At 39.2% G+C, this 21,691-nt stretch overlaps 2 protein-coding genes across 2 annotated transcripts in view; both read left to right on the forward strand.

Moving 5' to 3' along the window:
• pard6gb (par-6 family cell polarity regulator gamma b) overlaps positions 1-11,834 on the forward strand; it is a 50,314-nt gene extending 38,480 nt beyond the window's left edge. Inside the window, exon 3 of the mRNA XM_079828772.1 lies at positions 9,023-11,834. Coding sequence (XP_079684898.1) covers positions 9,023-10,032 — 1,010 coding nt within the window. The 3' untranslated portion in view covers positions 10,033-11,834. The remainder of the gene's footprint in view (positions 1-9,022) is intronic.
• Positions 11,835-12,100: 266 nt separating this feature from the next.
• Positions 12,101-20,442, forward strand: bloc1s4 (biogenesis of lysosomal organelles complex-1, subunit 4, cappuccino). Its single transcript, XM_079828773.1, has 5 exons — positions 12,101-12,468; positions 14,590-14,661; positions 16,656-16,757; positions 16,842-16,976; positions 19,502-20,442. The coding sequence occupies exons 1-5, from the start codon at positions 12,163-12,165 to the stop codon at positions 19,595-19,597; spliced, it is 711 nt and encodes a 236-aa protein (XP_079684899.1). The 5' UTR covers positions 12,101-12,162; the 3' UTR covers positions 19,598-20,442.
• The last annotated feature ends 1,249 nt before the right edge of the window (positions 20,443-21,691 follow it).

The raw sequence follows: 21,691 nt of genomic DNA on the forward strand, positions 1-21,691 counted from the left end.
GCCCTAAATGCAGTATTTTCTCATTATTTATGTGAAGACTGCAGCATCATTTTCTCTCATAAACCGCAGTATAATTCAAAGCTTAGACTCTGCAAAAGAGCAAATCGCAGTGAAAGCATTTTATGCTGTGGTTTGGAATCATTTTCATTGTTGGTTTCGCAACTTTGTTTTTGCCTTGCATTGTGAATAGTTCATCTTTAATGGAAGATGATCCAGTATAGCTATGTAGTTATTGTTTCCAAACCAACAAATCATTTTACTTCTGCATTTTCCATTGTTTCAGCTTGTTTTTTAATGTTTAAAATTTGGCTGTTATTACTGTTCGTACTTGAATACTTGCAAAACTTGTGGCTATTTAAAAAAAAAAAAACTATAACATCTAATCATAGTCCAGTAAAAGTTGATTTCCATTTTTAATATTGTAAGATAAGCTTGGTGGATTGCCAGAAAAATATATTTAAAAAAATAATTTAAGTTCTAAAGCAATGACAGTATAGGTAATATGTGAATAATTAAAAAGGCTACCAAATGTATGGTTATTAATTCCGTAATATGACATATTTCAAAGTGAAACAGGATATTCAACTAAAATTCAGGATGCACTTGGCTGAAAACTGAAACCAAAAATGACTTCTTAAAAAACAAAACAAAAAAAACATTATATATATATACATGTGAACTGATGCGGCAACAGCGAGTGATCTGTCACGGAATTTTGACTTTTTGTTATAAAAGCAACTAAATTTAAAAGTTTACACTCATTGCGATTTATTGGATGTCTTGTGCGCTACAAATGTTTAGTGAAGTTTTGTTCATGCATCAACAGAAAACCGCATCGAATAAAAGATTGATCTTGAGATTTAAGAATCCATATTAGTATCGTTTAAAATCGAGAAATCAATATTGTCAACCCAGCCCTAGAGTCCACACAGCTGAAATGCTTAAGTGTTGTAGTTTATCCACATTGTTTGCCCAAAATAGAAAGAACAGTAAAAAAGCGCTAATTAAACATCACTGTTTCAGTCAAAGATGTAGGCCCCTGAAAACTATTTTTGCACGAAAACTTTTGGTAGCCGAAATTTTAATCAAAAGTGTCTGTCTCTATTTTAAGCTAAATTAATTCCCCTTGTAGTTACTTAGCTTGTCTTGGGTGCGAGGAATCTTTTCACCCCATTTATCTGATTAGCCTAGTTTTTCTTTCCTCCACAAACAGCTTTAAAGCGACAGATTGTGAGTGTCATTAACACCTTAATCCTCCCTCATTCCTGCACCCCCCTCTAAACCTGTTGCTGTTTGGTGTCACCTGTGACAGTGAGAGATTAGAGAGCAGATCTGGAACGTCTCACTTAGCAGCTTGTTTGGGGGTTGGGGATCATCTCAAAAGCAGGATGATGTCGGAGCCAGATGAGGACTCTCACCCCCTCATCACTGATGACTCAAACTCACCGCTTGACCTCTGCGAGCACCGCAGGAGTACAGTTTAGCAGATAGCAAATCAGTGGATTAAAGGGAGTAAAAGGAGGATATCATTGCACTGTCCATTTGCACTGTATGTCTATGTGTTGCTAGGGTGTTTTGGGGCATTGCCAGGGTGTTGCTATGCAGTTTCTATGATGTTCTGAAGGGGTGCTTAGGCTACATTCAGACTGTCAGTCCAAATCCGATTCTTGTGCATATCCGATTGAAATCTGATCAAATTTATGAAATAATCATATTGAAATTATATGAAATATGTGGTTTGAAATCCTATTCAAACATTTCTGGAAATCCGTTACAGTCTGACCGCTCTGATTGGATTTCTCGTGGTTTGTGACTCTCTCACGCCACGTAAAATGTAAACGTCAGACGTTGTTATAGGAAACATGCTGAAAGACGCTGCCAGTCGAGCAGAAAATGACAATATAATGGAGACATGTTTTGAGACTGGCGAAGACGACAGATAAAGCCGCTCATATCAGCCCCCTATGGTTCTGCCGCTGCCTCAGAAGACGCAGTAGTCCAGCACGCGACGGCTGCACAATGTCATGTTGTAAATAAGACAACATCTGTATTGCAAACCCCTCTATGTTGTTGCTGCTGTTTTTGGCTTATGCCTACGAACACAACGTCATTGACATAGAAACCAATGCAGATATTCCGGAAAACAATAGAGCTGCATGGACACATAAATCTGAACAGTTGCGATACACAGTGTGGACGTCAATTAGCCTGACAAGGCAGACCCAATGCCAATGTTGGGTCTGGGAACACACCATTGGCATGGCTCAATCCGAGGGGCGGGATAAAAGGTTCAAATTCCCTCTGCACGCAATAGGATAGCGCTACAACCAACCAGAGCAACGAAGAAGGTGAAGTGGAGCTAGTTGGTAGATTCAACTTTTGCCGTATCTGGTCGACAAAACTCCGAACACATCTTCCTTTTTTTAAGAATGACTTCAGTGCCGTTCTTTGTTCTTTTCTCAAAGAAAAGCTTAACTCCAAGTCTTCCAGAGTCGCGGCGAAAGCCGTTTCGAAAGACTACTGTACGCCAGCTTCTTTGTTTTCAAGTAACACGCAGAACTGCCGCAACTCTGCCGTCATTATGTTAAGCCTGCCCACCGACTCAATACACGATGTGATTGTCCTGACTAGAGTTTGGTTTTTCCAGTTTCGCAAGCCAACGGAGAGTTGCTAGACGCCCTGGCTGCAAATTATATTTGCTGCCGCTAGGCCGCGTCTAGATTTCTTGGCTAGATGTCAATAATTTTAGATCAGATTCCAATCGGATACACAAATATCCGATTTGGACTGACAGTGTGAACATAGCCTTAGGCCCTGTTTACACTAGTGCGTTTTCGTTTAAAAAACGCCTAACTTTTGCTACGGTTACACCTGTCGTCTACACTAATCCAGCGTTATTGAACTTCGAAAACGGATACTTTCAAAAACGCTGCAGACCCCGTTTTAGTTTAAAAACTCAGAGGTAGTGTTTCCATGTAAACGGACCAAAACAGACACTTTTGAAAATGATGTTGTGGCTGCCCACATTACGCCACCTGAACACAACAATATCAGACCAGGACTGCGTTTCCCAGAGCTCTCTCCCTCAAGGGCTCTGTAACATACCAGCCTCGACGAACGTGTAAACAATAACACGGAGACGGAACTGCATGCTTTGCTGACTTTGTGGTCCTTTTTTAGCAGCCGTTGTGCAGTTAAACGCTGTATAATATTGTAACTATATTAATATTGTCTGATATTTTATGTAAAATATTGTAACATATAATACTGCAACATGTAACATACTTTTTCCATCGTGCATAGTAGACCGAGATTGTTTTTAAAACGCAGTGTAGACGAGGATCGTTTTCATTTTAAAACGTTCAAGTGTAAACGGGGCCTTAGTTGCCAAGACAAAAGCATCACCACCCCCTGCCAAAGTATCTATGCATCTTGCAAATGGCTTGGTTCCCTCTTTCAATCCTAAGTCTTTGTTAATTGTTAGCCTATTTTGGTTTAATCGCTTCATAATAGTAACATTTTTGGAAATATTTTGAAATTGCATATCAGTAATTTTATTGACTCATCAATGTTGCATCACAAGGGAAGGCAAGTCTCTCAGGCAATTGTCTTTGTAAATCTTACTGGATGATTTCCACATGCAATTGTATTTGTTATATTACCTGTTTTCTACTTGATTGATTATTTCAGCTCATCATAACTATTCCCTTGCTTGTGTTGGTGACAGAGGATGAACGCTGCCTATGAACAAAAGGTTTACGTCGCCAAGCATAGTAGTGCCAAAGTTTCTCTCTTTTCTTACTGCGTTTAGGGTCATACCAGCATCAGGCTGCACAAGCTTTGATCTTGGTATCAGGTCCAGAGATCCCAGCAAAAGCTAGTATGGTTCGCATACAGTCTTAATATAGAGTTGTCTACTTTTTTTCCCTTTACTCATGTGTATGAGGTCATAAAGGCACCACCGACATGCACCATAGCATGAAGACGGCAGCCAGTGCATCCATGTTCTGCTTCCTGACAGTCATCCTCCGTTCCACACAACTTTTCCATTCTGTCTCCTTTTGTCCGCTCCACACACTCTTCATAGCCAAACATTTACTTTCAGCCTCAGAGCTTTATGTGATTTCTTTTAATGACCTTTATTTACATTTCTGTGGATGTTATGTACTGGCCGCTGCTGTGATTATTTAATGTTAGGATAGGACATGCTTGGTTATGTGTCGGGCCTAAAAGACTCTTGGCATTCAGGTCCTAAACTTGGCCACACTTGCGGAACATATGGGGGGTGGAGAACAAGGTTAAACACTAAGCATATGTTTTCATGTAGAGATGGCTTATGTGTAAAGCTGCATTGAGAAGCATGTGAATGGCACAGTAGACGTACTACCTGCACATTTGAGCTGAAGTGCTCTCCAGACTAGGGTAGAGTTGGTGGAATGTCTAAAATAACGTTTGTATTTTTTTCTTAACCTGTTAAAAGCAGTCCTTATGCAACATTGCAAAAAGATGGCAAGTGAGCTTAATCTCCCGACACAGTCTCCACCCTTCACCGCTGCTGCTAACTTCTCCCAGATGTGTACGCCAGTGCACTGTGGGTAACACGAGTTAAAACCCATAAGGGTGTGTAGGAGCCTGCATAGAGAGCTCTGCTGAGTGTGCACTAGTTGAAGGAGGGGCTTCCTCCTTTAATCTCTCTCAGGGCTACAGAGAGAAGCCAAAAGCCATCGCTCCATTCATCCAGGGAAATGTGAGTGCGACGGTTTAAAGCAAACACAGACTGACTCTCCCAGGGGGCTCTGTCTGTGAGGACATTAGCCTGATCCTGCACTGCGGTGAACCCTCGAGTACCTGTGTCTGCTTTTATGTGTAATCGGATAATTTATGCAATTCATTCTAGAGTTCCCTTTCTTTCTCCTGGGTCCTCGGTCATGTAGTTTGGTGATGTTATGGTAATCGACATTCTGTTTGTCTGGGTGCTATATAGCTTCTCAGGCAGGGTATTGTTATGCACAATCGCTTTAGCGCTATCTGCCACTCAGAGCTAATGCACATCATTTTATTCATTCGTGGCATCTGCAGATGACTCCTACCAAGAGCATTATTCAGTAGCACACCAGTGACAGCGAGTACAAATAATAGACCCCAGACAGGAATTTGGGCAGGGTGTCATGAAAGTAGGAAAGAGAAATCGAATTGGCAGTTTCTCCAGAACACACAGTAGGAAATACAGGAGAAAATGGGAAAATAAACCCTGTTGGGTGGCATAATGATTGGCCATAAAACTCTTTTGAGTCCTGCTTTTATGAGCGTTTGTAAAAATCCAAAAGAACTTGAAAAAGACCCTTTCAGTGTGGAAGTTAACGAGAGAGGGGGCAACATGAACAAAGGCCTGGGACCTCGCCCACCCCTCTTTCCCACACCCACCCATGGGTGACTGATGGGGACCATACTGCTTTTCGGTCAACTGATGAGTTATGCTTCAAACGCGTTGTAGGTCATCTCGGTTAAGTTGTGAAGCAACTTCTGCATTCCTAGTTGAGGCACTGTGTGGTGGAATGTATCGTCTATTCCTTTCCTACTAGGCTAACCCACCACATCTCCATTGACCTCTGCCCTGACACTGGGGCCGGGCCCCTCCCCATGGGGTCTAGTCAGGTGACTGCAGTGTCAGGGACAACATTCAAGTGTTACTTTATTCACTTGAGCTGTCTATTTCTGATTGGCAGCAAATGAGAAATTGTTTCCCTGGTTTCTCTGTGCTGAGTTAACTGTTTGCATGCTTTGTTTACTTTATTTCTGCCTTTATCTCAATTCTGTGTTATTGCATGCTTTATGTTGTTTTCTGGATGTGATTCTTACAGGTGAGGCTGAATATACTACATATTATGTTGTATTAATAGAGTTTACACTAATATTCTTAACAACAGAATTTTATTATACAAAAATGTATATAAAAAATAATGATCAATTATTTAGGTTTAATCTGTTAACTTTATGGAATACTTTTAAATTTGTTTTGGTGGAGCAAAGTTATGCCTGCAATAGTAAAATGATAAAACTTGCAGAATCGTGTAGAATCAATATACAGATTATATATATATATATATATATATATAGAAGCACACACACACACACACGCACAGGACATTTCCATCAAACTTGGAGTTTTGTAGGCTTAGGTGGTTTCATCTAAAATGTTTTTTTTTTTTTTGGCTTTGCGACCACAAGACAAATTATGGTTTGAAAATCAATGTTTTCCTAAAAGAAAAATACAGTTTAGTTAGTATTGTGGATGTCCATAACCTAAAATTTCAAGGATCCGACATTTAGTGCCTAAACCTATAAATAAAATAATAATGGGGTTTGCTATATTTGTACAAAATAATGTATGGAATGATTTAAGCATGTTGTTCATCACCATTGACTCGCCATCCCTCTCTTTTATAAAAACTTCCATTTAATTGAACTTTCTTGGGCAACATTGTTGCCTTCCTTGAACCTGTAGTCTTTGTTTTCTGTCTGGTAGGCACTGGGCCATTCACTTTCCCCTGGAAATGTCTGGAAACAGCCAGCTGTCCTTTGATCACTGAGCTGAATTTATTTTCCCATCATGCATCAGTGCAGTGAGGATTACTCTGTCAGGAGTAGTTTAGGCTTGGTGACTTAGTGGCTTGCCCTCACTCTCTGTCCCATTGAAGGTTAAAGAATCCACACTGGGTCCATTCCGATACCAGTCCGGACTGGTCAGCAGGAGCCAAAATGGAAAATCCAGCTGAGTCTAGTTTCTGCCAGGCAAAACAAACAAAACAAAAAAAATCTAGTACTATAGCTCCGAGTCTCAGGCTCCAGACTTTACAATTAACTCTGCGCTTTGTCTTAGCTTACTCACAAATTAAGTCCTCCATCAGTGTCTAAGTTGCTACATGTTCTTTTAGGTGTTATAGTTTTTCTCAGAAGAAGACAGTTGAGGGTGGACATTTGGAGAGAACGGTACCCTTCTTAATGAAGGCCAGAAGCAGAAACACTTCAATGTGTTTCCTATCAAGAGACTTGCAGTTGTGGCTGAAATTCCAGGACATAATAAAAGTCTGTCTGGACTCAATCAAAATAATCAGGCCGCCAAAGAGCCAAACTAAGAACAACTGCGGCTGGATGCTTTGATGAATTCGGAAGCTTTGTAAAAGCATTTTTAAAAATTGATTTTTGAGTAATTGAACAGAAGGTGGGCATTTTATTGCCTGTCTTTCCTTGAGAACTCCTGCTGGGAAGTCAGTTAAACTTGCACTGAAAACTATGCCTTTATATCCAAAGCGAACGGTCCAGGTGTGGTTGATGGGTGTCTGATTTAGCACAGAGAGGGTGTTGTTGGACTCAGTTATGTTAGTGTTCAAAGAGAGGCCTTATTAAAACACTGTATGCTCGTCAAAAACAATTTCATCACTGGCCTTACAAGGAACCTCAATGAATTAAGCAAGTCCCAGGTCCTATAGGACATTTCAATATTGCACTTCTGTTTTAAGATGTGTTGTGTGTGTTGTCTGTTTCAGTAGGACTTCGAGAAGACCTTGTGATCACACAGGCCCAATCCCAATTCTATTTTATATCCCTATGTCTTCCCCTACCCCTACACCTACCCGTTCCCCTTGCCCCTTGAAACAGAGTGGAAAGGCATAGGGGTGAAAATATTCCCCTAAGAAATGGGACACCACTACTATACCATTACACGTCATCATACCCCGTTTATTTTATTAGTATCTTGTGACATTTAACCAGTATGAACAGCAATGAAGTGCGTAGGCTATATCAGGCGCAGAGCACGTTTAACAAATTACTCACTCCCAACAGAGTTTTGCACTGTATTTGGACTTAATAAAACGGCACTCGTTTTCAGTTAAAAAAGGTACGAGCCTTAGCATTTCCTAAGATGATACAGAATGATATACAGAACATACAAGACTAGTGCAGCAACTTTTCCATCGGGCCAAACTGTTCTCTTTGTTTATTAACCGTTCCATTCCATGGTAATCCGAACCGGCTGGTACGGATATGGTTTAGTTCTACTGTGGTGCTGCAATAATGTTCATACGTTATACGTCAAGTCAGTTGTTGCTTTGGTAACGCAAGAGTTTACAGACGATATGTCACACGTGATGTAAATATCGACTGCGTTATGAAGGATGACCATATATATATCTTTTTTTTTAACTATTATTAATATGTGTTCACATCACTCAAATAGTGAGTTTAGCAAGCTACGGAGAAACTGGCAGCCAGGCGACACACAAGTGATCAATCCTGAGTGGCAACATACACACATTCTAGCAGCACGGTAGTCGGTGGAGGGAAACTCCTCATACCCCTTCGTTCAAAGTGTGGTCCTGAAAAATCTTCGTTTGAAGGGCTATCTGGCCCTTCCCCTTACCCCTACCACTCCAGCCAAAAGAGAATCGAGACACCCCTACCCCTTCACGTGAACGCGCAAAACAAAGGGGTAGAGGAAAGGGAAGGGCTAAGGGGTAGAAATGGGATTGGACCTTAATCTATGTGCTTCAGTAGCATGGTGTTCTTACCGCACTTATCAGTTTATATCAAATAATGCAGATAACTTCATCTCTACTGAATACCTTCAACATAGACCTTTGTGTTCTGCCAGTAGTTAAGGTTACATTTTTATAATGATGCGATAAGGTGGCCACATGCTTTGTGTTAACATGGCAGAAAAATCATGTTACATCATAATCCATGGAGGATCTGAGGGGTATAAACCGTCCAGCAGGTCTTATTAGATTTCATGCTTGTCCTCATCCACAACTTCATATGAAGCTTTACCTTTTAACAGTACTAAGGCTGAAGTGTATCACACCAGGTTGATGTACATTTCCATATTTGTGGCTTAAGGAAATAGCCCTTGTTTGTACTTATGAGACATGTTATGCCACTAGATTTAGTTATAATGATTCATAATATGCATCTTTAATCCACCTAAGCATTAACAGTCATCATTTTTTGTTTACTCTTGCAGAAGAGGTTGACTACAGCAACTTTGGCACCAGCACTCTGACCCGGAAAAAGAAGGCAGTCGTCACTCTTCGAAATGACCTGAACCGCAAACGACCCCACATCCGCATTGGCATGCCTCAGGACTTCCGTCCTGTATCGTCAATTATTGATGTGGACATCCTTCCTGAATCTCACCGAAGAGTTCGACTCTACCGGCATGGCTCGGACAAGCCCCTTGGATTCTACATCCGTGATGGCACCAGTGTCCGTGTTACACCCCATGGCCTGGAAAAGGTCCCGGGTATCTTCATTTCCCGCATGGTACCTGGAGGCCTGGCTGAGAGCACGGGCCTTCTGGCTGTCAATGATGAGGTCCTGGAAGTCAATGGTATCGAGGTGACAGGAAAGACGTTGGACCAGGTGACTGACATGATGATCGCAAACAGCCACAACCTTATTGTGACCGTGAAGCCGGTAAACCAGCGCAACAATGTGGTGCGAAGCAGTCGTATCTCAGGCAGCTCGGGTCAGTCATCCGACAGCAGCGGTTCGGTGGGATACCCCGCCTTCACCGCTCCCACCGGTGCCACCGCCATCTCTCATGGCTACAGCCCAGAAGATCTGGAGAGTGATGAGGAGTCGGACATCGTAATTGAGAACAACATCAAGCGGCCATCACGACGCTCCAACGTCTCAGTGGCTTCAACAGCATCCCGGTCCCAGACACAAACAACCATCGTGACCCCACCCAGCCCCCCTACACGACCCCAAACAAGACCTCCATCCACGGTGTCCACGGCCTCTTTCCACTCTCAACCGAGCCTTAACGGTACAGGGCACAATAGTTTGAGTTACAAGTTGCACAAAGACCTTACCCTCCAACACCACTCCTACCACAGCAGCAACCCCGTTATGCGGGAAAGCAATGGCAGTCTACACAAAATCCTCAGTAGCCTGAGGACAGACCCCCGTCACAGCCTGGCTTTACCCAGAGGAGGGGTGGAGGAGGATGGCACAGTCATCACTTTATAATGCATACAGTAACGTATAAAATCCAGCCCACCCAGAGACTCGGCTTTTCAGCCTGGGACATCAGACTCAACTTTGAACCTCACCAAACTTTAAGGGTTTTGTAAAATGAATAATTTAACAGAAACAATATCTGGAATTTTACTCTTTTTAAATATTTTCTTTCCATGTGATGTAATGTCTTGTGTAAAAAATGTGTCCAATTTAGTGGTATGTCTCTTTTTCCAAGCAGAGCCACTTTTTTTTTTTTTTACCTTGTTTATCAGTGTTTCTTGGTTCTTGTTTAGAGGTTAATTTTAATCATGTTATCTAAATGTCTCTTGGGACCAGAAATTGGGTTTAGACCTGTGTGTTTGTACTGTCTTCTGTTTACGTTTGTACCTGAAACAAACATTTGCTCCTGGTATAATGGAAAAGCTAATTACATTATGCAAATGCCAAAATGAATTTACAATTAATCAGCAACACATTTTTTTTTTTTTGCCCTGTCTGAATTAATTTTTTCCAATGTAATAACTGAATAGATTTAATAATCATTATTATTAACTATCAGTAATGAATGTCTGCTGTATGTGTTTAGTACCTTTTATATGCAGTAATTTACAATTGAGTGTATTCCCTCAGAATGTTCCTTTTCCGAATATTTAAATATCACTCGTGTCAGCATTACAAAAAGGCTTTTTGGAAATCATGGAAGTTTTTATTTAGACAAGAATAACTTATCTTAAAACATCACTCGTTTAGAGACATTTAGTACTGTTGGTCTTGTGGGATTTCATTTTACTTTGTTTGTGGTTTATTTGACTGCAGTGGAGTTTAATTGGTCATCACATATAGGTATTTCACACTTGTATGTCCTCTTGACTTCAGGGGTCCAGTGGAATGTAAGTTGGTTCTCTCTGTTTTATTCTTTACACATATTTTCTGTCACTTCACTGTTAATGAACCCTCACATCTGTCCTCCACTTAAATCCCCACAGCTGAACAGACCGCTGTCTCATAGTCAGATCTTTAATGGCTTTAATGTTAATGCTGCCACTGAGCATTCAGTCCAAACAAACTTCAGGTATAAAATTTAGTCTTATATCATATTTTTTTTAACATTGGGAACACACCAGTTCATACTTAATTTTGTTTTATAGAGAGTCTGTGGAATACATTTGTATATAATTTAAAACCACTGTGGATGCTTTTGCTTTTAGGTTGACTGCATTGTATTTGTCTTCTTGAACAAAGACTTACCTTCATATCCACCATTTTTGTGCCTTACTGCCCCTCCTACAGACATAGTTCACTCAAACAGACTAAGTATTTGGATCTGACCACTGGAAATATTTTCATTTTTGGTAAAAGCAAGGGCATGGTATAACACGTGTGAGTCAAAATACATTTGTTCCGAGTCGCCATCTGTTGGACACTGCTTGAACTGCGTCTCTTTTGCTAAGAATCACTTTCATTATATTTTGCATTAATTATTTGGTATTCGGATCATTGTTGTCGTCTTGGTTCATCTGTATGTCTGTGTATCATCAACACTGAATACATTTAACAGAAATTCAAAACAGGACCAGCTAAACCAGATTACTAAAAAGAGGGGGGGAAAAGGTACGATCGATTGTGTAGTCGGTCAGCCGTGTTAGGTCAGTTTCAGTCAGAGTGATATTTATGGTTTAACAGGCCTACGGTTCAGTGTCTAAATATATTAGTCAGGCAGTCAAACCACACTTAAAATACATGTAAATATTGTCTATATGGGTTTTTACTGATGTCTTTTTTTAAAAAACATAAAATAAAATTCTGAGATGAAAATAAAAACATTTTGTTGTGTTTTTACATTCTTGGTTTTTGTTACGATCAACGACCATCCTACAAATTACATTGCACTGCAATTTACTAAATCCTTCGTGAACCAGTTTGATTGAAATATTTTGTCTGTCTGTCTGGTTTACTGTCGTAACTTAACATTTTTTAAAATCAGATCTATCCGTTTGAGTTTCTGGTTTGACCTTTGATATCACATGACCAAACATGTGGCCAACCCGTTCTCTGATTGGCTATTAAACTCGCGCATGCGCACATGCTCCTCTGCGTTCACTTCCACATAAACAAGAGCAGTGTAGTGGATAGCAAAACATGGAGCATCGCTTTGACAGGGCAGCAGCGGTGCTGTCACCGCTGGAGGAGTCCAGCGCAGAGGTGAGCAGAGACAGCGGCATCGTGTCCCAAAGCGCCAGCAGCTTGTCTATGGTGAGTGAGGCCCTGAGCAGCGGTACCGTGTCTCAGAGCCCGAGCTTTGGCGCTGCAGTGGCCCAGAGCCCGATCTCAGCATCCGGAGAAACCCAGGACCAGGGCGAGCCGGAGCAGACACAAGACGACGAGCTATTGAGACACACGGCCATCACATACTCCTCTTATATCAGAGCCAACGTTGAGGAAGAGGTAAGGACATATTGATGCAAAGCCTTTATTTGGCGTATCTGTTTAACATGATAATGCAAAAACTCCAAAACACACAATAAAGGCAGGATAGAAAAAGGTCAGATTATTATTATCATCATCATCATTATTATTACTATATATTACATGCAATGTTCTGAATATTTGCACGGCTATGATGCCATACTGCAGCACGAGTGTGAATGTAATCTTGATACAAGTTAGTTATTTAAACAAGAAATTAATATTGATAGCAACTTATATTTTCAAAACAGCATTGCCTGTTCCCTGTCTATATATTTTGTCTCCTCCCAGGAAAATCGTTCCAAAAAAAAAAAGCCACAGCAGAATCAACCTCTGAGTTGAACTCAACCTTCATTCGTGAATGAATCAGATTCAGTTACTCTCTCATAAAGACACTGGCCCTGCGTCCAAATATGGCTACTTCTATACTATATAATAGGGGAAAAACCATACGTGAGCTGACGAGTGTGTCCGAATTCATAATATTCATAAAACAGTAGGCAAAAAGTTCCTGGAGGACCTACTACTTTTTGAGATTCTGAAGTGTGCATCCAGTGGACACTTTACTATCCCATCAGGCTACGGTGAAGTAAAGCGATGCAACTGACACATGACAGTGTTACATGGTGGATGTAGTCTCAGTTGCATTCATAGCAGTGGCTTTCACAGCCCCTTTAATCGCTAATAGTGAAGTGCCCTTTTGGTCATATTGCGGTGCACCCTGGAGGGCGATTTAAACCGAAGGGGGACTCTGGATCAGGGTTGCCAGGTCTGTGCAACAAACGTAGTCCAATACGATTTTCTTCACTGACTTTGTACGTCTGGGTGGTGGATGAGAGTGGAAATTGTACTTTCAGGGGTGGAAATCAACCTGCAGCAAAAACTTAACTTAAAAGTAGCCCAATCTGCGGACTCGTCAAAACTGCTCTGGAGGGTGATTTTTCACAGAGGGGGGTGGCTTATGGCTTATTTAGTATACTCAAATTCTGTGAATTAGGCTGATTTATTTTATTTTATTCATGAGAAGTTCTGTCTGTACAAAAACAAATAGTCCACGCAATTATTAGTAAATGATACCTAGTGTCTCCACCTACTGGTATAGAGATGTAACCTTCAGAAAGTGTCACTGAAAATTCTCCACTAATGCACAAACACATACACTCTGAGTTGTTTCACTGTTTGTATCACTCTGCTTGTCTAAGTTTAACATAAACTGATAAATTGAATATATCTGATGTCATTTTCGAATGAGTATAATATCAGATTGTTTCCCTGCAATACAACACTTTATAATGCTTTTGGTAATAATGTGATTTTGATGGTTGAGAGTGGAGTCCTCTATCTAGAAAAACAAAATCCAGTTAAACAAATATCACCTCTTTTATTTGAAATAAATAAAGTATGTGAACCTTTAGGATTTTCGCTTCATATAAAGAGGTAATCAATTAATGGGATTGAAATCGTGTGAGTTTTAGCACCCCCTGCCCTATTGAAGAACATGAACCTGGGTTTGGCCAAGCCTCTGTCAAAAAAGTTTGTTAACCAGGCTGGATAAGATTATAAAATAATTTCTTCAGAATTGGATGGAGAACAATGTGAAGAAATTCAAAACCATTGTTACTCTGTGTGGGAGTGGTTGTCCAACAACAAAAACAAAAACAAAAAAAAAACAGGTCATGTCACAAAGAACCAAGTGAACATCATCTGCACACCTAGCATTCATGAGTCCACCATCATCAAATAGCGTTTTATTGAATGAACAAAAAATTATTTTCTCAAAATATCTTGTTTTTGATGACCCCCTCAGAGTCTCTTCAGTGCCTCTGTATACTCGTCCTGTTGGAGCACAGTGTAGTTCTCAAACCTAATTTGTTCAGCGTGATATGGGTTAAATAAAGACTGACTTGTTCTCTGCACTGCTGACTGAATTATGTTCCTAACACCAGACTTGCTTTCTCTTGGTCCTCTGTTATTTTACAAGTCAGTGAAGCAACTGTTTATCCCTGTAACGTTTATGTCACATGATGCACACAGAGTATATTATGTACAATATACCATGTGTTTTGTTTTCTAGACGTTTATCAAATATTTGTTGTGCAGGTCCTGTGCTTGGACAAAAGCCTGGAGGAAATGCTTACAAGAGTTGATGAGTTTGTTGGTATGCTTGATATGGTAAGCTCAATGTCTTTGCTTTTACATAATGTTTTCTATGTTTATTTTTCCCCCTTTTGTGAAGTTGCTGGGGTGAAAAAGGATGATATTGTAATAAAATATAATAAATGTGTATTTTGTGACTGTACTGAAACTAAAGCAAATGATTAAAATAGAATCTAGAAAATACTGAGCTTTTGTATGAAGTATCCACTGTCCACTAATAGAATATAAATGGATGTATAGCAGCTGAGCCTGTAACAGTGAACTTTGACTTTTGATCCAGGAAGTCTGACACTGGGTGCTTCTCAATTCTTATTTGTGCATCCTCATTTCCTTTCCTCGTGTCTTAGCTCCACCCCATCAGGATGCGAGGCAAGAACGCAAGGAAAAGACGTGAGGACAGAGGAATTGAATCAAGTGAAATGATATATCCTCGCTCCCTTTAGCGTCACTTCGATGCATCGTCAATTAATGATGACACGTCGGGATTCTTGAACATTAGAGATAATTATTGATATTCTAATAGTTTCAACCTCCACAAAATACCATATTTGTCCGTATTAACAATTAATTATTCAGTTATTAACTGCTTTTTATTTGTTGTATAGTGTTACAGTTTGTTTAATTTTCTTTCATTTTCTTGTGCTTTGATATAATTCTGCAACTGTCCTACTACAATTGTAATTTGACATACATTTGTGTCTTGTACATGTAAACAATAATGATAATTACAATAATTATAATTAATAAACTGTCAAGATGTGAAGGGGGAGGAGAATTTATATGTGCGTCACGTTTAGTCGAAAAAACACTTCTGCAAAGGTACTCGCTCATGACTCCTCAGGAATCCTCCTCACTTCTCCATCCTCGCCTCCTCGCGGTGCAATTAGAGGGTGCTTCTTAATATCCCTCCTCGTTTCCTCTCTCCTCCATCCTCAATCCTATGAACCGGAAACCGACCAAGCTCAGCCATCTTGTAGGACATCTCAATTCTTTAATTACATGGCAAGGATGGAGGAGTGAGGAGGCTTCCTGAGGAGTAATGAGCGAGGATACATGGGTGTATCCTTTGCGGAAGTGTTTTATCGGCTAAATGTGACGCACGTATAAATTCTCCTCCCCCTTCACATTTTGCCACAGTTTATTCATTATTATTATTATTATTATTATTATGTTTATAATTCTTGTACATGACAAGACACAAATGTATGTCAAATAACAACAACTGACAGTTGCAGAATTATATCAAAGCACAAGAAAATGAAAGAAAGAAACTAATACTATAAACAACAAATAAAAAGCAGTTAATAACTGGGAATAATTAGTTGTTATTAATAACTGGTAATATTAAATAAAATATGGACAAATGTGGTATTTTTTTAGGGGTTGAAACTATTACAATATAAATAGTTATCTCTAATGTTCAAGAATCCCGATGTGCAAAATAAATCCAGCAGTGTAGAGTCATCATTAATTGACGACACTTTGAAGTGACTCTAAAGGGAGCGAGGATATATCATTTCATTTGCTTCAATTCCTCCGTCCTCGCATCTTTTCCTTGCATCCTTCCCTCGCATCCTGAAGGGGTGGAGATAAGACGCGAGGAAAGGAAGCTAGGTAAGGAAACGAGGATGCACAAATAAGAATTGAGAAGCATCCAGAGAGTTAAGATTTCCTTACATTTCACTGCTGGTTATATATGCTCTATATAATTGTGTATGTGACAAATAAATGAATCTTGAAGATGGCTGAGCCCCATCAGTTTCCGGGTCATAGGATGGAGGAGGGATATTGAGGAGCTCCCCATTTCTTATAATTAGGAAAGCATGCTCGAAAAATATCAGAACATTAGTTCAAACTTTTAAAATCTTCCCTCACATTTTTCACAGACTCTGTTGTTGCCCCATAAACTCCTGCTTAATGCACCGTTACAAAAGGTGGTTAATCTGCAAATACTTTATTAACTGAAAAAGCATGCTAGACTCTGATAACTTCTCCTTTTTTATATATAGATTCGAAATGACACCTCACAGGTGGTCAATGAGAACCTACCACAGATACAAAGAAAATCAGAAGAGATGAGAGAGATTTACCGGAAAATTGACAAATTGGAGGTACTAACTTTAAATGGTGTCTGAACCATGGTGATAAATTGGTATTTTTCTTTTGTTGTTTCAAGTGTACTGTGTAATTCTCAGGGCTTTGTCAAAATGGTTGGAGCCAATGTCAGTGCAATGGAAGAACAAGTAACTGAAGTTGAAGGTGAAGTTGGAACCCTACCAGGCGCCTTCAAAAAGATCTTTCGCACAATGGCTGTACCAGGTTTTTTAAATGTGAGCTCTTCTCACACACACACACACACACACACACACACACACACACACACACACACACACAGGTGCTGGTCATATAATTAGAATATCATCATAAAGTTGATTTTATTTCACTAATTCCATTCAAAAAGTGAAACTTGTATATTATATTAATTCATTACACACAGACTGATTTATTTCAAATGTTTATTTCTTTTAATTTTGATGATTATAACTGACAACTAAGGAAAATCCCAAATTCCGTTTCTGAGAAAATTAGAATATTACTTAAGAGCAATACAAAGAAAGGATTTTTAGAAATCTTGGCCAACTGAAAAGTATGAACATGAAAAGTATAGGCATGTACAGCACTCAATACTTAGTTGGGGCTCCTTTTGCCTGAATTACTGCGGCAATGCAGCGTGGCATGGAGTCGATCAGTCTGTGGCACTGCTCAGGTGTTATGAGAGCCCAGGTTGCTCTGATAGTGGCCTTCAGCTCTTCTGCATTGTTGGGTCTGGCATATCGCATCTTCCTCTTCACAATACCCCATAGATTTTCTATGGGGTTAAGGTCAGGCGAGTTTGCTGGCCAGTTAAGAACAGGAATACCTTGGTCCTTAAACCAGGTACTGGTTGCTTTTGGCACTGTGTGCAGGGGCCAAGTCCTGTTGGAAAATTAAATCTGCATCTCCATAAAGTTGGTCAGCAGCAGGAAGCATGAAGTGCTCTAAAACTGGTATACGGTTGCGTTGACCTTGGACCTCAGAAAACACAGTGGACCAACACCAGCAGATGACATGGCACCCCTCTCCTCTCTTCCTCCAGACTCTGGGACCCTGATTTCCAAAGGAAATGCAAAATTTACTTTCATCAGAGAACATAACTTTGGACCACTCAGCAGCAGTCCAGTCCTTTTTGTCTCTAGCCCAGGCGAGACGCTTCTGACGCTGTCTGTTGTTCAAGAGTGGCTTGACACAAGGAATGCGACAGCTGAAACCCATGTCTTGCATACGTCTGTGCGTAGTGGTTCTAGAAGCACTGACTCCAGCTGCAGTCCACTCTTTGTGAATCTCCCCCACATTTTTGAATGGGTTTTGTTTCACAATCCTCTCCAGGGTGCGGTTATCCCTATTGCTTGTACACTTTTTTCTACCACATCTTTTCCTTCCCTTCGCTTCTCTATTAATGTGCTTGGACACAGAGCTCTGTGAACAGCCAGCCTCTTTTGCAATGACCTTTTGTGTCTTGCCCTCCTTGTGCAAGGTGTCAATGGTCGTCTTTTGGACAACTGTCAAGTCAGCAGTCTTCCCCATGATTGTGTAGCCTACAGAACTAGACTGAGAGGCCATTTTAAGGCCTTTACAGGTGTTTTGAGTTAATTAGCTGATTAGAGTGTGGCACCAGGTGTGTTCAATATTGAACCTTTTCACAATATTCAAATTTTCTGAGATACTGAATTTGGGATTTTCCTTAGTTGTCAGTTATAAACATCAAAATTAAAAGAAATAAACATTTGAAATGTATCAATCTGTGTGTAATGAATGAATATAATATACATGTTTCACTTTTTGAATGGAATTAGTGAAATCAACTTTTTGATGATATATTAGTGCTGTCAAATTAGCACATTAACGCATGCAATTAATATTTTTCAGTTTCACATATTTAATATTAAATACAAAAATATTTAATGCAAGTAACGCAGCATCTGTTTTTTCTGTCATCCATTATAGTGTAAGAGTATCCAATGTGTAAGAGTTACATTATAGTATCACGCTCTTAATCATGCAAATGCACAAGACAAAAGAGAATGCGCTGTCTGTGAATGTCCTGACACACACAGAAAGACGTGCACCAGTATCGTGCGCACAGATAGCGCACCAGAATCAAGATCTCTTTCACGCTTGAACAAACAATAACACAGAATTATGCCAAAATGCCCGTTTTGTCGAGTATTCTCAAAAGAGCGGTCTTAAATGAGTTAAATAACGTCTTAAATTAAATGAGATGTGCGTGACATTGTGTCAGATCCGCGTCATGTACGGCAGCGGCAGATCTTAAAGGGACAGCAGCCTAATATACCAGTTGCTGCGATGTCTGTCACTAATATTAATTAAAGAATAAAGGTAACAGAGAAAATTTTAGCTTTTAATAAGGATTAATCTATATTTAATTTACTTATGCAGTTAAGACTAAAGTGTTTGATAACTTTATTAAATTTCTTCATATTGATTATATATGAAGGCCACAGGTAAATATGACATTTATTATAATGGTTTTATGCGAAGATTGTTTTAAGTTGTTTTAAATTAAAAGCCTAATAAAAGTTTAAATTGATTGCTTTCAATTATACTGTAATCTTGAATATCAATCATTAATGTTTCAAAAAAAGACATCAGTATTACGCCAATGTTATTAATCACAGAATTTTTTTATTAATTACTTGTTTTTTTTAATCGATTGACAGCACTAATGTATTTGGCATTCTTTGGAAATTGCAGAACTGGTGCTGAATGTTTCCTTCCTCTTCTTTTTCTTCTTCAGAAACCTGCTAGCCCAAGAAGGCAATCACAAAGACATCAAGAGCTTCCCAGTGTATTTAGAACAGAAGATTATTTCAAACCTCAGTCTGAGCAGTAACCGAGAGATTATCGTATTGACTTTATGAAGTATCGACCAAGACCAGGGTTCTCCAACATCAGCAGTGCTGTGCTTTTCAGGTGCAGACACCTGCTGGGACTGCTAACACAAACATTTCACAGTCACTTTATCTGCAAATTATTCAAATGAATCCTGATCAAAGTCAAGTGTTATTTTAGTAGGCAGTCTAATGGCAGCTAGTTTTATAACCAACAGAAGCTTTGGTTTTAAATAACTTATTTTTCCTGAAGTGCCTCTCCAGGAAGTCTGACAATGTTTCTTGTGATTGGGAAAGCATGCTCGAAAAATGTCAGAACATTAGTTCAAACGTTTATATGATTTTTATTCAAACTTGTACATAGTTTTTCAGCTTTATAATTGTTTTGCCCTTGGTCTTTTCTTCCAATGCTTGAGATCTTTTTGCACTATTTTCACTGTTGCTGTTTATCACTGATATATCTTATTAAGGTCTAAAATTAGCTGTCTGGCACATGTTGACAATTAATATTTAATTAATTCATGTAACCAGTGTAATTGACTGGGTTATTATGTAGCATTCAGTGCCGCACTCCTAAGCCAAACAATCGCCACAACAAAATATTGTTTGTCATGGACCATTTACTTTTATACTTAAATGTCCATGGACAGTTGTGTTATGCTAATTGTTACATGATGATAATTGTGACTAATGATTGTTTGTAATAAATTTCCAAATGTAGCCTATAGCATAACGTGACTACATTTCATTACTGATCAATTGTTGTTATTGGTCAGTTGAATGGGTTTAGAATATTCCACAGAAAGTATGATAGAAGAGTTTGTGAAAGAGTTGTAGTGGGATCTACAAAAAAAAAAAAAATGTGTGTATGCAGTAGCTAGAAGGATATTGAGCCAGTGTTGAGCCAAACCTACAACATAACATTTGATGATAAAACAGTATTTTATATATTTCAATACAATGAAAACCTGCTGTTCACAAAGCATTAGTCAAAAACTACACTGAAGGCATTTCCAAGAGTACAGAAGTGGGATAGCACTTCTTTTGATATTTTATTGGTGGTTGAAGGTAAAGGTTTTAAAGGTTAAAGATTAAAGGTTTTATCGTTTGCTCTCGAAATGCTCTCGCGGGACTTTGCTGTCATACGCCGATCGGGCATCACAGAGCCATAGAGAGAGAACGCACATCACGCGCGATTCGCGCGAGTAAACTCAAAATGTACACGCGTCCACCTTCGCTTTCACTTTATACTATTTATATTATGGGCGTCAGAATCAAAAAATGCCGGTGGGTCCTTTAACAGAAACATTTTACTGGAGTAGATGCAATGTACAAAAAATATATTTAAATATATCGGCTTGTTTAAACGTCTGGTTGAGGAAGACACCTGTCCATGTAGACTGGCACACGTGGCTTTGGGGGGAACCACTTTGGTTTCCCATTGAGAATATCCTGTGGGGCAAACAAAAAGTGTTATTTTATATACATTATTTCATATATATATATATATATATATATATCAGTTATTTCACCATTTGCAGGATCCTTCATATCAACAACTTCATATCACAGTTTAATTAACATGGATTCATTTTAATATGTAAGTTTTATAAGTATAGGCTACTCATTTAAGTAGGCTACATAAATTATATAAAGTAAAAAAATACTCCATTTGACATTAATTAATTCAATTTATAGTTTTAAGGTAATTAAAAAAAAAAGGTCAAACCGTAAATCTGATTAAATTATTAATGATGACATTCTTTGATATTAACACACTCACACTCAATGTATTCAATTGGTCTACCTTAATTTTAATCGGATTTTACAATGGATTGTCTACAAAAAGTCCAAGGTTAAAGGCTAGCTAAGCTATAAAAAGTATTTTCGGGAAAAAAATATCTTTACAAATATTAAATGAGCTATTCATGTTGGTGTCGATGAGCTATAAAGTGGTTTGATTAAAAAAATTAAATTGATGATAGGCTACTCACGTTTCGGCCTAAATCCTTCACATTGCAATTGCATTGTTTACCCGATCCAATTTGATAGAAGGCGCTGTCTCGAATAAACGAGGGGCCTGAGAATGCGGGACT

The sequence above is a fragment of the Gobio gobio genome, assembly GCF_949357685.1.
Source record: "Gobio gobio genome assembly, chromosome: 11".
NCBI classification, from domain to species: domain Eukaryota; kingdom Metazoa; phylum Chordata; class Actinopteri; order Cypriniformes; family Gobionidae; genus Gobio; species Gobio gobio.

What these genes read in the sequence shown, in the direction of transcription:
- bloc1s4 (XM_079828773.1), top strand. Translation starts at nt 12,163, where the DNA reads ATGGAGCATCGCTTTGACAGGGCAGCAGCGGTGCTGTCACCGCTGGAG. An exon ending in GAGCCAACGTTGAGGAAGAG is followed by an intron (nt 12,469 to 14,589) that starts GTAAGGACATAT and finishes TTTGTTGTGCAG; the next exon opens with GTCCTGTGCTTGGACAAAAG. An exon ending in GGAAAATTGACAAATTGGAG is followed by an intron (nt 16,758 to 16,841) that starts GTACTAACTTTA and finishes TGTAATTCTCAG; the next exon opens with GGCTTTGTCAAAATGGTTGG.